General features: G+C 46.1%; 1 protein-coding gene across 1 annotated transcript in view; it reads left to right on the top strand.

Moving 5' to 3' along the window:
• Positions 1 to 19,279, top strand: part of LOC142582725 (RNA helicase aquarius) — a 28,102-nt gene that overhangs the window by 8,296 nt on the left and 527 nt on the right. The window contains exons 3-4 of the mRNA XM_075692717.1: positions 4,402 to 4,641; positions 14,204 to 14,542. Of these exons, the coding sequence (XP_075548832.1) occupies positions 4,402 to 4,641; positions 14,204 to 14,542 (579 nt within the window). The remainder of the gene's footprint in view (positions 1 to 4,401; positions 4,642 to 14,203; positions 14,543 to 19,279) is intronic.

Here is a 19,279-nt window from a genome sequence, read left to right as displayed (position 1 = left end):
GAAATTTTGAACACCAAAATTATACTATACCACCACATAATCTTGGTGCTATAGGCTATGTGTAGCAAGCATTGGATAGGCTGGCCAACATCAGCAGTCATTCGTTATGTTCTACTTTAGAGGTCAGTGCGGTGTTTCTTTTTTTCTTTCTTTCCCTTTTTTAAATAATATTAAATCCAATGTTAGGAACTGGTATCAGCCATATGTACAAAGGAAGTTGAGTTCTGTGCTTGCCATTTTATTTTATAGCTATGGTCAGCTTCTTTTTGCGAATGTAAACCACTTGTGTCCACTGTTTCTAAAAATCTTATTAACATGTTTCTAATATATATATAGAAGCTCTGTGTTCTGTTTTCGAGTCGAACATTGATCTTTAACGTCTTTGGCACTCTTCAGTATTATTTTAAGGGAAATTACACTACTATTCTGACAGACTTCCTTTACAATACTTCCTTTACAGCAAGCATTTTTGCTCCATGAAGCAGTTGTAACTAAGCTGTACTGTGCACTGTGGGGCAATGACCAAGCAGATGTGGAAGCTGCCTTATGTTTTGAAGCAAAAGTGTCAAGTGGCTCATTGAGCAAAAAAGCTGGCATTCTGCGTCTATAGCAGCGCCTAAATTTACACTGGCTGAGACTCCACGGCACAAGCGCGCCTCGACGGACCAGAGTGGGCGAAAGGAAATAACTGCTACTGCAGTGGAGTGTCAGGTGTTCCGTGAGGGGAAGAGGCATCACTGCAATTCCAAATCATCTTCACTCTCGCTCTTGAAAGCCTGTGTTATCCATGCTTTCCTTGTTTGCACAAGCTCTCACCTATGTTCTAACTGCGCCTTGGTAAGGCCAAATAAAAAATTTGGAGGACACTTAAGCTTCGCCTTTAAGAGTAGAATGCGATAGCATTCAAAGATCCCTGACTGCTTCTTACACTTCCCAGCGACTGCAGCTTATGTAACCGTAATGTTTACATAATGTTTACAGCGAACACTATGCATGAAGGCGAGCTTTCTGGTAGAAACACGGCCTCTTGTGTGGGCCGCGATGGATGGGTGGATGGTATGAGTGTCCCCTTTGGAACGGGGTGGTGGGTTGCACCACCAAGCTCTTGTTATTTTATTGCCTAATGTCCTACCTATGTTAAAAAGGGAAAGGGACAAAAAACATGATTAATTTCCATAACCAAACTTGCTGAACCACTATTGTGAACTTTGTTTTTGCACGCCTCTGTTGTTTGTCGTTTCCCTACTTCCACCAATCTTCCACTCGCCGCTTACTAATCTCTACTGCGGACATGTTTAGTACTTTCCCCCTGCTCTTGCTGAATCCAAGAGCTTCACGGAGGCCAGAGATACCTAAATTGACCACTGGGCAGATATCTTCACATTCTAATAAAACCTGCTCCATCGTTTCCCTAGCTTTACTGCAGCAGGCACATGCTTATTCTTCCTTCTGATATCTTGCTTTATAAGTATGTGTTCTAAGGCAACCTGATCTCGCTTCGAAAAGTAATGAGCTACCCTTTGAGTTATCATAAATTATGTCTTTCCCAATTTCATTTTTCCTCTTAAAGGGCCCCTCACCAGGTCTGGCCATATTGAGCTGGCTAGCACAGAGAATACATTGCGCAATAACGGTGGTGTCTGCAAAGTATTACATTGCTATATACCCGCTGCGGAAAGATCTGAAATTTCAAACCGAATGCTGTTTTATATTCTCGTGACCGCTGCGCTCCAAGCCGGAGGATGACATACTCGTGTGCCTGCGCCTACGTACTGGTGTCCGCAGTGTGACTTCACTCGTGGTGACACGTGAGTTCGAGAATTATTCAAGGCAACATCTGTTATCTGTGCGAACTGTTGCTTGAATTGACAAATAGCAGTTTAGAGAAATAATAAAGCACACAAACGGAATGTCTGCATGTTTTTTGTTTTACTTCGCACCGAAGCAAGAGAGATGTGCTTCCGCTTCGTCTGCTTCTTCCCACGGTCGTGCGGTCACGTGTGCAGGTACCGAAACTATGCCATTTTCTACCGTGTTCCAGTGCATGATCATGCTCTGCGATCCGCTTGTTCTGCCTCAATATTCGTGTAGCACTGAATTATACCGCTAGTCATGTTTCCTTGTGCACAGCACGTAAAATAGTGTGCTGCGCGAACGAGACAACAGCTCACGCTCGATGCCATCGGTGGAAGTGCGTAGCGCTGAAAAAGAAAGCGAGGAAGGAAAAATGAAGGTGGGGCCCGTGGCGTATGCGTCATGCGATCCTCGAAGTCCAGTATGGGAGAACGCAGGGAAGGAATTTCGCTTGCATAGGCTAGACGGGGCGAGTAGAGAGAGCGTCTTGCTTGGCAGTGGAGCCCGCCTGCTGAAATCATGGGTTCGTGGCACTGAAATATTTCTATCTCGGCTATTAATGAGCCGATTTGAAAAATTTTTGCGACGGAACACTTCCTAGAGGACACGTAACAACCTCCATCGTATAACCAAAATTTGTTATGTGGCCTGGTGAGGAGCCCTTTAAGTAGTTACTCATAGCAGGTTTCTTTTCCGTTGCCGCCACCCATGTGATTATCTCAGGCTCTCCTACTTTCAGCTTGACATTCTTTGTTGCCATATTGCTCACCAAACTGGTCACATACTTGCTGGTAAGCTTCCTAGTTCTTTTCCCTCACTGTGAGTCAATGTTTTTCCTGTACAAATACCTGAAAACTCTCCCAGCCCATTTGCTTTCTTCCATATTCCTCAGTCGCTCTCCATAATCAATTTTACTGTAAGCTTCTCTTACTTCAAAGCTTGTCTAGCCTCATATCACCCTGCACAGCTTCATTTGTAGTCTTCCCGTGAGCACTTAATGCGAGGCATCCTATTGAACTTTGGTTGCCATCAAATCCTGGTTGTAGCCCTGATTTCAAGCAAACAACCGCATTTCCAAATGTAAGTCCTGAAACCATTACACCTTTCCACATACACCAGAGCACCTCGTACCTATTGTATCCCCATAGCACTCTTGTGTTTCATTATTGCTGCATTTCTCTTCCCCTTTGCTGTTACTGTTTTTTTCCTGTGTTTCCATATATCTATTGCCTTCATTTATCCATATACCAAGGTATTTATATTTTACCCACGGTGATGTGGCGGAGGCGAGCCCCATCTGGAGGTGTCGCAAGTAACCGGGCCTGCCGTTTTATCGCCTTTGAGATTTGCGCGTGCAGATCGGGTAGGCCATGGCCACTCTGTGAATTGTAGAAACAATTTAGTTTCTGCGTAACAGAATTATGTTTTCTTGTATATTCAAATTACAATCTGATGCTATCATGTCTGTAAGTTGTGTGTAAGTCGTACTTTATGATTTTTCTTCGTATTTTACCTTGAGAAATCCAGTTAGTTCAGTAACTTCCTTGCGCCCCGTGGAGGGCCTGCATGGTTGGGTATGCGTGGTTTGAAATTCTTTTTGCTGAAACAACATCCAGTGCTGGATTTCCTGCGATATGGGGCCCTTACTGCTGTCGCGTTCACACGGGCCAACGATCTCGGGCTGCTCGCTTGCCTACAAGGAGTTCATTTCTTGAAGCACTGCCCAGTGGTGTTGAATTGGACATTAATGCTTTTGCATTGTCAACTCGTAAGTGCTTAGGTGTCCTCTGATTTTTTTTTTTTTTTGCATGATGGAATCTCTGCCATGGATGTGGCTGGCAGACATTAGTCCCATGTATAAGTAAAGTAGTGCCATTAATTGTTGGCCTCCGCCACATCCTTTCTTGTGCATTTCATTGGCATCTGCTCTCATGTGATATTGAGTACCATGTAAAATGTCTACTTGACCTGTGTACTCATTGTTTGGTGGGCAGATCACCCCAATGCAGTTGTCATAAGGCACACCACAACCATATCATTAAAAGCGGCACATATTAAGCATTCAACAAGAATATAGGGGATTTTAGGGGCATTACATGTTTCAAGAGAAGTGAAAACAGAGGGACAGGCTTATCCTTAGTCAAATATGCTGAAGCGCAGAATAGAGAAAATAATAAATGAGGCAGTGTGCAATCATGATGGACGAGGGCATGAGGCTCACAGCTGAAGCTTCCTTATAGACACTCTAGACAGGGCTGCAGAGGGGGTGAGATGGCACAACTTTAGTTATTCTAGAACTTCAGCAGAGGTCGGTTTGGGCACCTCCAGACCAGCACATATTCTGTGTGTGCTAATCCACACACAGACTCCCATCGTCGTATTCGACGTGCTTTGAAGTATAGTTGTGCTGACTGAAACATTAAATGAAATCATGGCCTAAATGAGTCAAAAACACTCTTGATCACATCAAAACCATTACTAAATTTTGTCAGGCATGAGCAGTTGGGTTATTTAAAATATGACCTCCTGTTTCTACTTCTTCTTCAGGTGACTACTGTGGACAAGTACCAGGGCCAGCAGAATGACTATGTGCTCTTGTCACTGGTGCGGACACGAGCTGTGGGGCACTTGCGAGATGTACGCCGGCTTGTAGTGGCCATGTCACGGGCTCGCTTGGGCTTGTATGTGTTTGCACGCATATCACTGTTCCAAGACTGCTTTGAGCTGGGACCTACATTCAACCTCCTGCTTCAGAGACCTACACAGCTCTGGTTGGCACCTTGGGAGGTATGTTGAGCAGAAATGCCTTCTGCCCATTCATTTTATTCACAAGATGCAACTTTTACAAAAAATGTTGAACATGTGATTGTGCTTCATGCAGACATGCATGGATCTATCACATGTTCAACTACAGCGTTGTGTTCATTGCAAGTGTATTCAGTGTACCTGGTAGTATAGCGTAATCCATCTACTGGTAAGTCTCGATTAGAGAGCGTCATCTTTACTGTGGTCTTAACTGCACTTTCTTAACGGATGCTCAAGGCAAAGATTATGTCAAACTAAACTTGCATATTAAAGCTCTAAAATTACCAAAGCATCACTTTTACCAAGAACAGTGCTTTTCTAAACAATAAAATAAGAGTTTGAGCATACCACTACTGTTCTACTATTGCTGCCACTCCTTCAGCTGGCTGGGCCAGCTTTGCACATGCTAGCCAAGTCGCATCATGCATACATCAGAAGGGGTATTGTGTAAGTGTCCACCTAGTCACCACTGATTGGCTGGAGCTATACAAGCAAGAAGGAGACGGGCTGGGGCACCTGTCTCCTTCTCGCTTCTAGTCCCAGTCGGTCTGCGGAATCAGCAGTACAGTCTTATAACAGTACAGTACATATAACGATACCGGTTTTAACAATATATCGGTTATAACAATGAGAAGCTGCTGCACTGTCGACTTTTGTATGTTTTCCATGGTGAAATAACCCGCTTACTACAATGCCGGTTATAACATTATCAGTTATAACGATGAAGTCTGGCTGCTGGGTGTCCAAGCTGGAAGGTAGTGAAATGCAAAATCCTTGAAAGGAAAAAAGGAAAAAGAGAAATTCAAGCCGCTGCATGATGGGCCGCTGCTCTAACAGCCGCCGTGCGCTCATTTTCCAGCCATCTCTGCATGGCTCTCTCCCGTCGCGCTTCCACCCCTCCGAACACAAATGGGCTGCACCCATAGCTCTACGCTGCCCCACCCTCCGAAACACAAATGGGCCGTGCCAACTGCGCCACAAGCAGATTAGGCAGATTGCTCGCTGGCTCCTGATTCAATGCAGTTTGTTTTTGTTGGTGGCGTCGAAGTCGTTCCTGGCTATGCGGTTTCTCAACTTTGCTTGACTCACCGCCGAAACTGAAGATGACTGATCCGCCCGCTGATCATCAGCAGTGCACAATGTTGTCGGTGAAAAGAAAGCGCACGACTATAGATTTGGAAACTAAGTGCTTCTAACCGACGAGACGGTCGTCGCGAGCGTGCTTGCATCGGATAGCAACGGTGACGACGGCAGCGATGATGCGGCAGGGTAGGCTGCCTCAGCGTTGTCCTCACAGGAGGCCTGGCATGATTCAGTCCTTCTGGGGCTTCGTTTTCGCAAGGAACCTTCCGCTGCACTACGTGGAGTGCTTGGATGCCTTGGACAAGGATGTCGGCAAGCTTCGCGTAAAGCATGCATGGCTGATGGACATAGGCTTTTCTCGTGCAAGCCAGTGAGAAGTACCTGGTGAGATGCTTGTGGCGATCTCTCCTCAGTGTTTCTTCTGGATTTCTGAAGCTGACAGGCTGCTGCGGCAGCCTTCTCGCAATATTTAAAAGGTCCCTTTTGGCACCACCAAAGTGATGCCTCAGCGGTGCTCGCATATCACTTGCCACCCGTTACCCCTCTTAAATTTGCAGTTGTTATAGCAATACCATTCTTTAACGTCAACAGCCACGGCTTGCTGCACGCAATTGGGGCACCCAGGAAACAGTTAAACGAGTGAACACAATCAGCAGCCTGGCGGAAGAAGGTGGTGGGGAGGGGCACTGGCCTCCCCACCATTTTCTCACATCAGCGCTGCCATCCCCCTATTTTGATTTTTTGATGCAACCTGGTTATAACAATTATTGGTTATAACAATGGAATTTTCGTGGTACTTGAATATTATTATAAGTGGGTTCAACTGTAGTTGTGTCTCTGATACAAAGTACCATAAGCGCAGATCCGCAGTTCCACCAGTGACACTGCTCTGACATCCATATTTAATGTCAATTGCACTGAGCATGAGCACCTAACATGGAAAAAGAAAAAAAATTCACTGACGATTACTAGACTCCCTAATGTGAAATTTGGGTGCAGCTCTATATGTGTTTTTGTTTCGGGATATGTTGGCTGGCACAGACAATCTGTCTCACGCGACACGTTGCAAACGGAGCGAAGTGTTGAGCGACTGTATCGCTAATCGGGAGATCGCGAGAGGCAGCACATGGGTGACACGTGGGCGCGATTCACAGCAGCTCTCGCAGACAGACCTCCTAGATGACACGCACTACTCTGGCGCCATCTTGTAGCCATCGCTGCCACACTATGCTTCTCACGCTCTCGCAATAGCCTTCTCCTCCGCTTTCCTCTTCGTGTCTTTCATAGCCTACTGCACTCCGCACTTGCTCTTTCATCCTTAGCTGTGCTCATTTGTTCAATTACGCCGACGCTTGCCACAGGAATGAGCACCTAAGAGCTGCACTCTAAAATTTGTAGGAGGGAGTGTCGCATGACCATCTTGAAGCCGAGTCACAAATTATAAATTAAAGGCTTAGGGGAAGTAAGCCCTCCCTATGTGATGCACAAGTGGTAATTTCTATTCACTGAGCGTGCAGCGAGTACTGGAAACAGTAGACAGGAGAGCGCATGGTGACGGCACCACTAAGAGCTACCATCTACCAAGAAATGTCTTGAAAAGTTGCAGAAACCATTGAGGGCCTACTGCTCAATAGTCAGTGTGCAGATATGCCTGGGGACAAGGAGAAGCGGTGTCAGAGGAGGCTGGCTTGCCGAGGCTAGCTGCTTGGCCTCATGCTTCCTCCTGGTTCTATCTTTGCCCTCCTAGGCACCAAAGTGACCGCGAGAAAGCTACATCAATAATGTTCAATCAAACTATGATTTACGAGAGCATTGCTGAAAGTGCAGCTCACCTTTCATTCTCAAAGGTTACATTGGACACTGAGCATATGGAAAGTCCAGTTGCTTCACAGAAGCAACATGAGTACTACTCATTATAGTCATTGCCACAAGCGTAGATGTGCAGCAGGACCAGCAAGTTAGCAACGTCATGATGTCATTCGTCAATCTCATTGAATGAAAGCCATCACTGTTTTCACATGAAAGCAAGACCACCGACGCTCAGTCCAGATGAAAGATGGGAAGGGCCAAGCGAATGTTGAGCAAGAACGGTAACTGAACCGACCAAGCTTGAGAGATTTGATGGACGTTGATCTCACTTGCTTCTCACAATACCACAGGGCCTTAGCATCTAGCCCTCTCTGGCCTTAGCCACAAGGGTTAAAAGGAAAGCTTACACAGCATACACTACTCGCATGGGCGAGGACGTTTTGTTCTCTGTTCCCCCCTTCTCTTTTAAACCTGCCTCCAGCATGCTGCCGAGGCACAAAGAGTAGGAAAACAAAATGTGGAGAGAGACAGGGAGGAGGGTTCAAAGGCTTGTCGCGCATGGCACCATAAAACTCTAGACTGAGCGTATCTACTTGCATTGGTGTTGCGATGAGGACTTATATAGAACTGGCACGTTCACTTGCGGAGGAAGGGGAGGTTGTAGATGCAATGTAGAGCTGAACAAACAACTACACGAATGACAGCCGCGTGGTCCTGTGCTTGGTATTTTCTTTTTTTAATGCACTCATGTGATCAATGTTATATGCTGCTATGCTGCTGCCATCGCCGCGAATTTAGCGATGTTCCTTTTCTTTTTCTTTTTTTTTTTTATGGCACATCACAAAGGAGCCAAACCATCCTAACTAAGATAAGACAGACATATATCACTATTGGCCTCGAGCTCCACCACTGGAAAAGCTGGCGCCACCGTCGGTGTGACGTGCTATGAGGGATCACGTGGACATGGCGACCACATCGGCTGCTTCAGGAGTGCCAAAGCGAGCTGAAAACGAGAGTTTAAATTCCCTCGTGTGCTGCGGTCGTCATTTAGCGGCAAGATTTTCCCGCTTCGAGTGTCTACTTTACAACGCTTGAAAGCACTACAATAGGTAGTGGCTGCCTTTGAAGGCGCGCAACATGGTAGGCTATTGCTCGGTGCCGCAGTGCCAGATGTACACAACGGAGCCCGGTGTCAGCCTTATTCACACGTAGCCGCAGTGCAAGAAGCTGTGTGAAGCTTGGCTCACGAAACGAAACCGGCAAACAGTCATCGGCTACAACTCGGGTATGCAGCAAGCACAGACGTGAGGAAGATTTCTGCTACGGTGCCGGGTCTGCGATGTTCGGAAAACGCGCACTGAGACGCTCGCCGTAGTCCGCTGCCCGGCTAATGTCATGAGGGTTTGGTCTATGAACTTGTCGATGCTATAGATACTGGCAAGTGCACTGGAGTGGAAAGGGAGCGGTAAGAAGCACATCAAAAAGGAAGCATGGCATATGGTCATGTTTGTGTTATGAATTAATGCACTGCATTACAAAAAAGAAGCAGCGGGAAATCGCACGCTGAGAACACCGATAAACATACAGTGTGACGCAACTCGAGAAATAATGTTAAAACGTCCAAGAATTTAGTAGAAAAAGAAGATTGAATCGTCGCGACGGCACATCACAGTCCCCGTAGGCATCGAAGTCTCTACAATGAAATTATTTTTGAACAGCTCTGATAGCGCCCACACAACAATGGTTGCTTGTATACTGTCAAATGCTCATATTATGCGGCCTAAAGCTCGTGGCACGGTGCGTAAACGCGCACGCGGTGAAAGCGAAACAGTGCGCGGACAAGCGTGCAGACGCGCAGTCGGTCGCTGCTAATCTGTGCGATCGCTGCATTGAGGCTTCATTCTATTACGCTCCATTTAGTTATACAAACACTATAAGAACATATTTCAGATAGTTTGCTCTCAGCGTTTACCTACCTTTCACGCAAAAAGCCGGTTCGGGAGACTCCATTACGGCGACCGCGCGCAGTGGCATTTACTGTACGTATTCGGTAAAGAGGTAGCGTCTGTAAACGATTCTGTGCTTTCAGTTTGCCCAAGATTATTATTTAGACAGTAAAAAACTTCTCTTGTTTCAAAAGTACTTACAGAAATGTCCAGGAGAGCTCCCACATGGTGTTTTCAGTGAGCGCTGACAGCAAAACCTATGAAAAGCGCGCCGCGTGATCTCTCATACTACGCCAGCGAGGCGCTTCCGATAGATGGCGACTCCGTAACTCCTCGCCGCCAATAATATGCAGTTTACAAAGGTGCTGCAGATAGGGGGAAATTAGTACTAGTATATATTATCGTATTTAGTCGCGAAAATCGGAATTTTTTTTTTCTTGCGCGATGAATGCACCTCAAGCTTTGCTACTGTGCAGTCCCACGATTGAACGGTCGTGCTGTAGTTTTTCGTAGAGACTACAATCTTTGACTCTTGCACATGTATTTAAAGTAAGCGCACTTAATGCTGAACACATCCTTACCGCCAGTGCCGGTGCCAAGTCTCCTCGCAGATTCTAGATGCAGGACATAGAGTTTATCTGCTCACAAAACAGAAACACTGGTCAGACAACGATAAACTTTGACGTGCCGATGAGCAGGATGGTTGAGGAAAGATACGCACACAGCATGCGCGTGAAAAGAGGTGTGCGCTTCAACATGGTGCTTGTGATAGCGGCAGACAGTTGGAAGCAGCTGCGAGTACGAGCTGGGGCGCAATGGGAGATCGCTGTTCGAAGCGCACATTCAGTTTCGCCGCGCACGATTGGCCTAGGCCGCGGCTACTTCGCGCAGCTGATTTGTTGGTTCTTTATTCTGTGGTGGCACCACGATGTGGATGAAGCGGCCAGCAACCTGGATGGCAGGTCTAGTGGTTGCGATGTGGAGTGAAGTTACTGTTTGCAAATGGCATACATGTATTTTTACTGCAAAGATAAGTTATTTTATGCATGTTCCAAATCATTAACATCTTACTTTACAATTTTTCGTTTTTTGAATATGTCTCCATGAAATTTACCCTGCATAATGAACGCACACCCCAACTTTGCTTTGGTTTATTGGGAAAAAAGTGCATTCATTACGTGATTATATGCAGTATTAAAGACGGGAGCTTACGTATGAGGATCCCTATGTCTGCACAGAATGTTCATAGATTGCACGTCTCATTACCTTGATCGTATCATAGCCAATTTTTCATTTGCTTCATGTATTTACTACTGCACTGGTTGCAAGCGAAGTGATCTGAGGTGCTGAAAGCAGTGCGATTTGACATTGTATTATATATAAATTACAGCACCATGCTTCAAGCCAGTAACAAAGCATAAAGGCAGCGTTTGATATTTCGCTCAGCCTGCTTGTTTAATAGAAGCAGGTGAGGACATCGATGGTCCTGAGTGAAGAACAAGAGAGGTTTCTGCCAAACTCCTCATTGATCATCTTTCTTTTTATGCAGCTTAAGACCATCTTTCTACTTAAGATGAAGTCTTGCACCGGTTAAGGGCAGGCAAAAGCTAAAATGGACCCACATTGTGCCCCTGGAATGAGTTGCACAACTACACAACCGCTGTACTCCATTTGGATGCGCCAATCCTGCATTGAAGTTTGACACCTAGCAAAAGCAGATATTATGTGCCGTTTACGTAGGCGGTTACCACGTGCGCACTGAGAAGTTGACAGCATGCCTCATAATCATATCATGGTTTTGGCATGTAAAATCCCTTAATTTAATTTCGTTTTTAAGTTGACTGCATACGTTCGCAGTGGCAATGTTACGGTTAAAAGAATTATGTGCTGCTGCATTCGTTGGTTTTAGTGTTTCGCTCCTCGAGAGCACCAGTCTTTCTGCTCAACGAGCATCCTTGCGTGCTTGTTTTGTGGATTATCTAGTTATACTAACAAGGTTATCTTTTTCTCTTTACGGCTAGTTTTGAAGTCATCTAGCCTGTTATTGTTAAAATTGCATAATGAAATGAAAAGGATTGAAATTTACTGAGTCATTTTGATGGTTTAAAAGGATAATGACCATTCAATAATACACTAAAACCTCGTTAAACCGTACCTACTTAAAGAGTAGTTTCGTTTTAAAAGTAGTAAAGTAAAATCCCCGACTCAGCGGCCATTGAACATAATGTGTTTTGTATCCGCATAAACCGTGCCAGCTTATTGCGTATCTATCGGTTGACACATAGTGTTTCCACTTTCGTCGTGCAAACGCGGTGGTGCGTCGTCTCCATCGGGCGGCCCGGCAGAACAACAAGCCTCAGAGATCAGCACAACGGCCTCCAAGCGCCCTGTGCATTTGCGTGTGAAGCCACATTAATCAACATCATTTCGGCGCCGTGCCAGAGAGCATTGTGGCGTCGTGCAAGTGAGAACTCGTGTCATGCCGAAACTCGGATAAAAAAAGTCGCCGGGTGCTCAGCATAGAAGAAAAATTAGACATCGTTCGTGCTATCAAACGTGACACAAAAAGTCGGCACTGGCACGCGACATGGGTCTACTGTTGACTACGGTGTCTGGCATTTGGAATGCGAAGAAGTTGCTAGGCAGCGCTGCTGCGACTGCGAAGAGATGTCGGCTACGAGGTTCGACTTTTCACCATCGTTGCCTCTGTTGTTGCCGAAGTGTCACCTAGTGACAGTGATAAGGATGACAGGGAACGTGACAGCAAGGGCGATTCAGGCCTGACAGTAGCAGAAGCTGCACATTACGTCAGCCTCATGAATGCAATCGTCGCGACAAGAACAGCACCCCGCAATGAACAGGTGCCCTGCGACTTCTGCAATGCTACCACGCCTGTGCCCGGTGAATATGCAACGCCAACCAGGAGCCTGCTATGCGAGTGTTTACCGAGAAGAGGGGGCTGGCTGAAAAGCTGGCTCACAGCTTCAGCAAGTTTGAGGCCGCCGTCGTCGCTGCTAGGCCACCGCGGCATCAAACGAAAATAACATGTTTGTCGCGCGAAGTGAATAAATACTGCATGTTTTTTTCCCTTTCATCGCACTCTCACCGAGTTCAGTTTTTGACATGCAAGTGGGCGATCTCATGCTATTTCGGTTAAGCAGTACTACCGGTTAGTAGGTACTTTTTCCGAACTTCGGCCAACTATGGTTTACTGAGGTTTCACCGTACTTATAAAATAATCTTGCATATGAAAAGGAACAAAGTATACTCTCTTGCTCTCAGATCTCTCTTTTGTACATGCCCACTGTCAAAGGTTCACGCATTGCTCTGTTGTTGTTGACTCTGTCACCGGGCCATGGTGAAATCCGAGTCTCACCTCCTCTCGTGTTTCATTGTGCATGAACGCCTTACCGACGCCGTAGTTCGTAGAGGGGCCTCGAGTAAGGTTCATTAACATGCTTGTAGAAGGTTGAAGGCATGCACAGGGCACTTCCCTATTGCACATAGGTCGGCAAAATAAACAGAACTCACTCAGGCTCACTCACAAAACATATTTTTTGCTGTGGGCTCACTCGCACTCAGACTGACCAAAATTCTACTTAGCCGGGCTCACTCAGGCTCAACTCACCAATATTCTCAGCTGGGCTCACTCGAGCTGAGGTTATACTCAACCTGGCTCAATCAGACTGACAGGTCAATCTGAGAGTCTGAGTGAGTCGACTCATGAGTGAGTTTGCCAACCTATGTACTTGGTATGTAGATGTATGCTGTACATACAGTAGTACATACAACTAGTTGCGCCATATTAGATTTTCACCTCTGCCAGGGCGTGCACCAAGAGGTAAAAGGGCTGTTCCACCAGTGCAAGTGATAAAAGGAAGCAATTCAAGAGCCATTATACATTGTATTGTCTTGTAGCTATAGAACATTAATGTGTCTGACGAGCAACCACTAGATCTCCATGTAATACAGTCACCAAAATAATAAAACGAAAGAACACTGAAGATGCTGAATCCTATATACGAAGGACATTCCGAAAGTAGCTTTCGCCATTTTTTTTTAAAGAGAAGATGGTACACCAGGTGAAACAAACAATCACCCTAAGAGTCCACGCCTGTTGCTGGTTCAACGACGGAGGAGTGTCAGCAGAGGAGGAATGATGCATGCGCAGAACGCCGAAGAAGAGAGGGTAACAGTAGGCCGGCGTGCCCAAGGTTATTCAAGTACAAATCACAATGGCAGATAGACGTGTGCTGACAATGTGGTCGCTAATGGAAGTGCGTGCTGTTATTTGGTATGAATGGGCACGTGGGACTAGTCTGTCATCCATGAACCCCTACAGATCATGTGTGGCGAAGAGGTCATGTCTCGGGCCTTGCATCACAGGGCACCAAGTTTTACTAGAGTGGTTTCTTGAAACTGATTGCTCATTACGACAAATGTCTCTATGTCAGTGGCAACTATATAGAAAAATAGTGCAAGGTGTATAGTTGATGATGCCATATTGCATTGCCATGTTGCAATGACAAAACTTACTTTCGGAACGTCCCTCGTATATATATATACATATATGTACTAGTAGCAAGCATTTTACCTATCTTGTAGGTTTTCGTACAGATTACTTAAATAAGCATGTTTGCTATTTAGTAAGTGCTTTTACGAAAAGGCAGTGGTGTAAACTGCACATTGTCTTTTGTATTATGCAGATCTACCCTACAGGGCGCCCCAACAATGTACCCCCTCAGGGAGAGCCATATGTGATCACGGGCATGACGCAGATGGCCCAGTTTGTCTATGACTTCTACCAGCAGAGATTAGATGCTCTCACAGCCCAGCTAAAGGCACAGAAGGCAGTGTATGAAAAACCACCCACCACCATCAAGGAAAGCCCCAAAGAAACTACAAGGGCAGAACAGCCTACCCCTGAAAGCCAGCCCAGTGTGGCGATGGACACAGACAGTGAACAGCCTTCTACTGGCCAGCCTAAGGTACCTGCGACTGGAGACAGTGCGCCCGACATTCAGAACCTGAGTATTGTGCAAGAGGTAAGGACCAACAGACGCCTGGCAATGTGGTCATAATGACAGGTGGTGGACACTCACAACTACTGAAATTTTATAACACTGGAAGTGCCAGATAAGTGAAGCCCTTTGTTTGCAGCTTTTACATTGTTAAGAACTATTACGGTACAAATTGTGTGCAATTTTTATTCAGATCAATAATGGGGAGAAATTAGATTTCTGCCATTGCAACTGTACATATATGACGAATGGGGCACTGATGCAATGTGTGAACCATCTATGGCTGTATGAGGCTCCATCATGCTCAGAATAGAATATTGACAAGTACTTACAACTTTCTTTGGTTAGTATGTTAAATACAGCATAGACTGCTTACCGTATTTACTCTATTGTAACACGCACCAGTTTTTCGTGACCAAAAAAAAAGGGGGAGGGGAAACGCCCTCGATTGTAACGCGCACCCGTTTACCATGACCTAAAGAAAGAAAAGTCCTTTACAATAACACGCACCTCATTCTTTCTTACAGAAATACAACTTTCTCTCATTTATAAAAAAACAGATTTACTCCCAATGCACTAAAGTTGTGATAACTAAAAGAAAAAAGTCACAGTTTCGCAGGAAAGGCGAAGCATCGATTTTGATAGCAAATTAGACAGCTATGCGAAAAGTAAGGATGGTTTTATCGACCGTATAAACTTTTAAATATTCGCTTACTAACTAAATTAATAAGCATGGTGTCACGCACAGAAACATGAACACGTCTCACTCATTGGCCTCGGAAACTTTAAACACTGGAGTGAGGAAGTGTGGTAGCAGGAGTGAGGGAATTGACCTTTCTGCGGCCTCTCGCTTTGGCGCGAACTAAGCGACGAGAACACAGTGCAGTGCATCTAGATGCGTAGAATCTTGTCTCCGCCACAGATCGCTGTCAAGATAGGGGCCGCGCAGCCGCTCCGTACATAGCAGCTGCCGGTGTAGAACGCCTCTCGTGTTTATGCCAGTCCCGCACGCAAATTTCGGGAACTCCGAGCGGCCGTGATGCGGCCCGATTTCCGTCCGCCTCCGCACACGTGATCGCCTTCCTTTTAATTGTGGCATCTTGATGAACTCAGCATGTCTTTGCAATTGCCACTTCTATGCTGATAGAGCAAACGTAGAAAACAGGAAAACGGACGGTGCAATCGGAGGCAATCTGCGCCGGGGTCTCGTGCGCCTACTTTGCGTTGAAGCTAGAGGCTAGGGAATTCGCTCGCTGCTGCTGCCTCTCCATCACGCCAGCGTTCGTGTATGTGTCCGTGTATGTGCGTGTGTGACAACGTGCTTGTTATTTCAGTTAGTAAATGAATGTTTACAGCATTTTAAGCAGCTGATAAAACGACTAACCTTACTTCGTGTAGCTCTCTAATATAAGTTGCTATCGCAATGAATGCTTCACCTTTCGGGCGAAACTGTGACTTTTTTTCTCTCCCTTCTTTTTTTTTCTTTATTCTTTTCATGACCATACTGTCTACAGCCCATTTTTACCTGCTGCGAATTTCTCCTGATTAATATTTTCAAAGCGGCGTTGAACCTCGCCAATGATAGCAGGGTAAGACGAACGTGTTGATATAGCAGCGCGCACTCGTTGAGGTGAGAATGGCGGTCGCAGCGTCGGCGGACGGCGAAGCCAGAGTATGTGAAACAAACCCATGGCTATAGCAAAGTGTTTTGCTTTGCAGCATGTCAAAGGCATATGCGGTTAGGTCTAACCAGCACCGCTTATTCTGGATCTGGTGGCGAAAGTTGTGGTTTGATGCAAAGTCGCCGATAATCTTTTAGTACCTGCCGAATGGCATTCTGAAGGCCGACAAATCGCCTTGCCGACGAAAGGGACGGTATATGAGCCACAATCTTAATGATGGCAACTTAGTTCACGGCCATCATATGTCCGATATCGGGCATATCCCCGCGCGGAGATACGTCCGAAAAATCTAATGAATCACAGTCCGAGATATCGGCTGTTATTATGGGAGGACTAATGGTTTTTCAGGACAAAATGTTGCGAGGATACGAGGGATGTGCCAAGTCATCATGGTGAAACTTTCAAGTGTGGAGAGCAATAGGAAAGACACGACTCAAAATTTATTTTATTTTAATGTGAACATAGGTTTACAGAATATTTACCTATATGCACACTCTAAAAACAGTTGCACCCTTTGGGGTGTATATTTGCCACACAACAATGGTCGTCATCTGTCTTGTCCGCATTTCCTTTCTTTAAAGGGAAACTGAAGAGCCTGTCGAATTCAATAAGATGCTCATATATGCATGCGGGAACCTTATATACCATGCAAATAAAATTTGGGGGGGGGGGGGATTTTTCACTTAGGAGCGACGTAATCGTCGGTTAAAATTGCGCTGTCGCTCCGCCCCCCGTCGAGCGCCGCGCGCTGCTGCTGATGCTGACGATGCGAGTGGAGACCGGAAACTGCGGTGTAGTGACGTCAGCACTGATGTTCCATTCTTTCGCAGTCTCCGCGGCCGTGCCTGACCATGCTTGTTTCTGCGTGCGTGCAGTCATAAGCTGCTTCGCTCGACCCTGCATTCCTTTGTTTGTGTCTATGTAGAGTGGTAGTTAACGTGCGCGCCATCAATTGAAATGGTGGGCCGACAATGCCGGCGTTCTGTGCAGCTTACAGTTGCATGAAAACCAGCGGCCGCGACGATGTTGTCTTCCATTACTTCCCGCAAGACAAGAAGCTTTCAGCTAAGTGGGAGGCTGCTGTGAAGCGAAAGAATTTTAAGTGCTCAAGAACAACATTGCCGTGCTTTAACCACTTCCATGACGACGATTACTGCCAGAGTTTATCAATAATGCGTGCTTTGGGTTCTCGTTCGTGTTAGCACGCTGAACGGAAGGTGCATGTTTATCTCCCACCCTTGACGCAGGTTTCATCGCCAAGCACCGCGAATTATCTATTCGCACGTGTGTTGTGAAACAGCCTGCATGTAGCTACCATAACGCAGTGCAAGCGTAAAGTTTGCATGTGTTAGAAAGCCTGCTCACGCCAGGACGCTGCGCTCCTCCTTCTCTCGCACACATAGAGAAACCGACCATCTCACGTAGCCGACGGAATTCGGCGGTTACGAGTAGCGTGCGGATGGCGCACTGATGAAGGTTCTATACTACACGTGCTACAACAGCCGGTAAACTTTTCCCGCGTTTAAACCGTCTGTGTAGGTTGCCGACAGCTTTGGGGCAGCGCACAAATGCCGAAGATCGCATCACCGCTTGCTTTCTACGACGAGGCAAGCAGGAACATAACACTACAGTTGTTTGCCCGGAAACGTACTCACTGGAACGCTGAATGCAGCTTAGCAAAAAACATACTCGCCAAAGAACATTTCCAACACAAGGAGGTGCTAACACTTCGCCTTCGTTCGCGTGGAAAGCAATGCTTGCACCAGCATTTTTTGCTTCTTGGAGAGGCCGGCTCTTCGCAATCGGCTCGTACATGTAGGGAGTAAAGTATAAACTCCATACAAGCGATCTTGCACGCGACAGCGGCAAGCGAGGCGATGGAGATGGCTTTCGGGTTCACTTGTCGCCTACAAGCCGAGCTCCATGCGAGCGACAGCTTTGAGCGACGACTTCCTGGTATGAGGGCAGCAATATATGCGCCAAAACTAGCGTGACGTGTGCTTTATTAATTTAAGTTGTTTAATCTGTTTGATGTATTTTACTGTAAAAAGGAGCGCAAAATATTTCTGAAGGTCTTGCACTAGGTTCTTATTCTTGCACGTGTAAAATTCTATAGTTTGCTCGTTCCATGCAACAATCAGTAGTATCTGAGTTATGTACATCCAGTTCCGGCTTCACACTATTGGCTAGTCGCTCATAGCACTTCCGGGAGACGAGCGAAGAGTTCTAGATTTCTAGAAACGAGCGATCGAGCGACAACACCGAGCGATCTGTTCAAGCGACGGCCCGTTTTGTCGCTCGAAGCCGTCGCCCGTCGCCGTCGCGCGCAAGATCGCTCTCATGGGGTTTGAACTTAACGTCGAACTCCTCAGAGAAACGCAAGCTCTCTAAATTTGCCATTACCGTCTCGGCAAAATAGCACCAAACTACCTTGCACCGTGCTTCATGTGTAGCAGCAGCGCAGTCGGTCCGGACGAACACCATTGTTGACGTCACGAGGCGCCCAACCAATCACAGGCGGAAATGAGGCGCGCGAGCTGCCCCGAGTCCGCTGCTGCACTTTTCGTTGAAATAACATCTGTTTGCGCTTCTTTCACTCAATTTCGATGCGATATTCGAATTTGGAGGGTTGAAAACCATGACGTACAGCTCTTCACTCATTTTTTTCTGGAAAACCTTTCAGCTTCCCTCTAACGCGGTGAGCCCTGTACTTTCCAGTAACGAACGGCATGTGCATTATCAGCATGACATAGCATGCTACTTTCGTTACTTTCCCAACAGGAAAGTAACGAGCCCAGCGTTTTCAAGAAAGTAAATGCGGGCAAGACAGATGACGATTATCGTTCTGTGGCAAATATACACTCCAAAGGGTGTAAACTTTTCTTAGAGTGCAGGAAGAGGTCCTGAAGTCAAATACTACAAATTAGTAAATGGCTGCAGAGCGAATAAAGCACTAGTAAAATGTGAAAGTAATTCTTAAATTGTCACTGTAAGCAGGATAATAAATATTATAAATATTGTCAATGCACAGATATAGTTGAAACCCTGTGTGAGGTGATGTGAGCATAGAAAATTGCTT

The sequence above is a fragment of the Dermacentor variabilis genome, chromosome 1 (genome assembly GCF_050947875.1).
Source record: "Dermacentor variabilis isolate Ectoservices chromosome 1, ASM5094787v1, whole genome shotgun sequence".
NCBI classification, from domain to species: domain Eukaryota; kingdom Metazoa; phylum Arthropoda; class Arachnida; order Ixodida; family Ixodidae; genus Dermacentor; species Dermacentor variabilis.
This window is presented reverse-complemented; position numbering and strand designations above follow the sequence as displayed.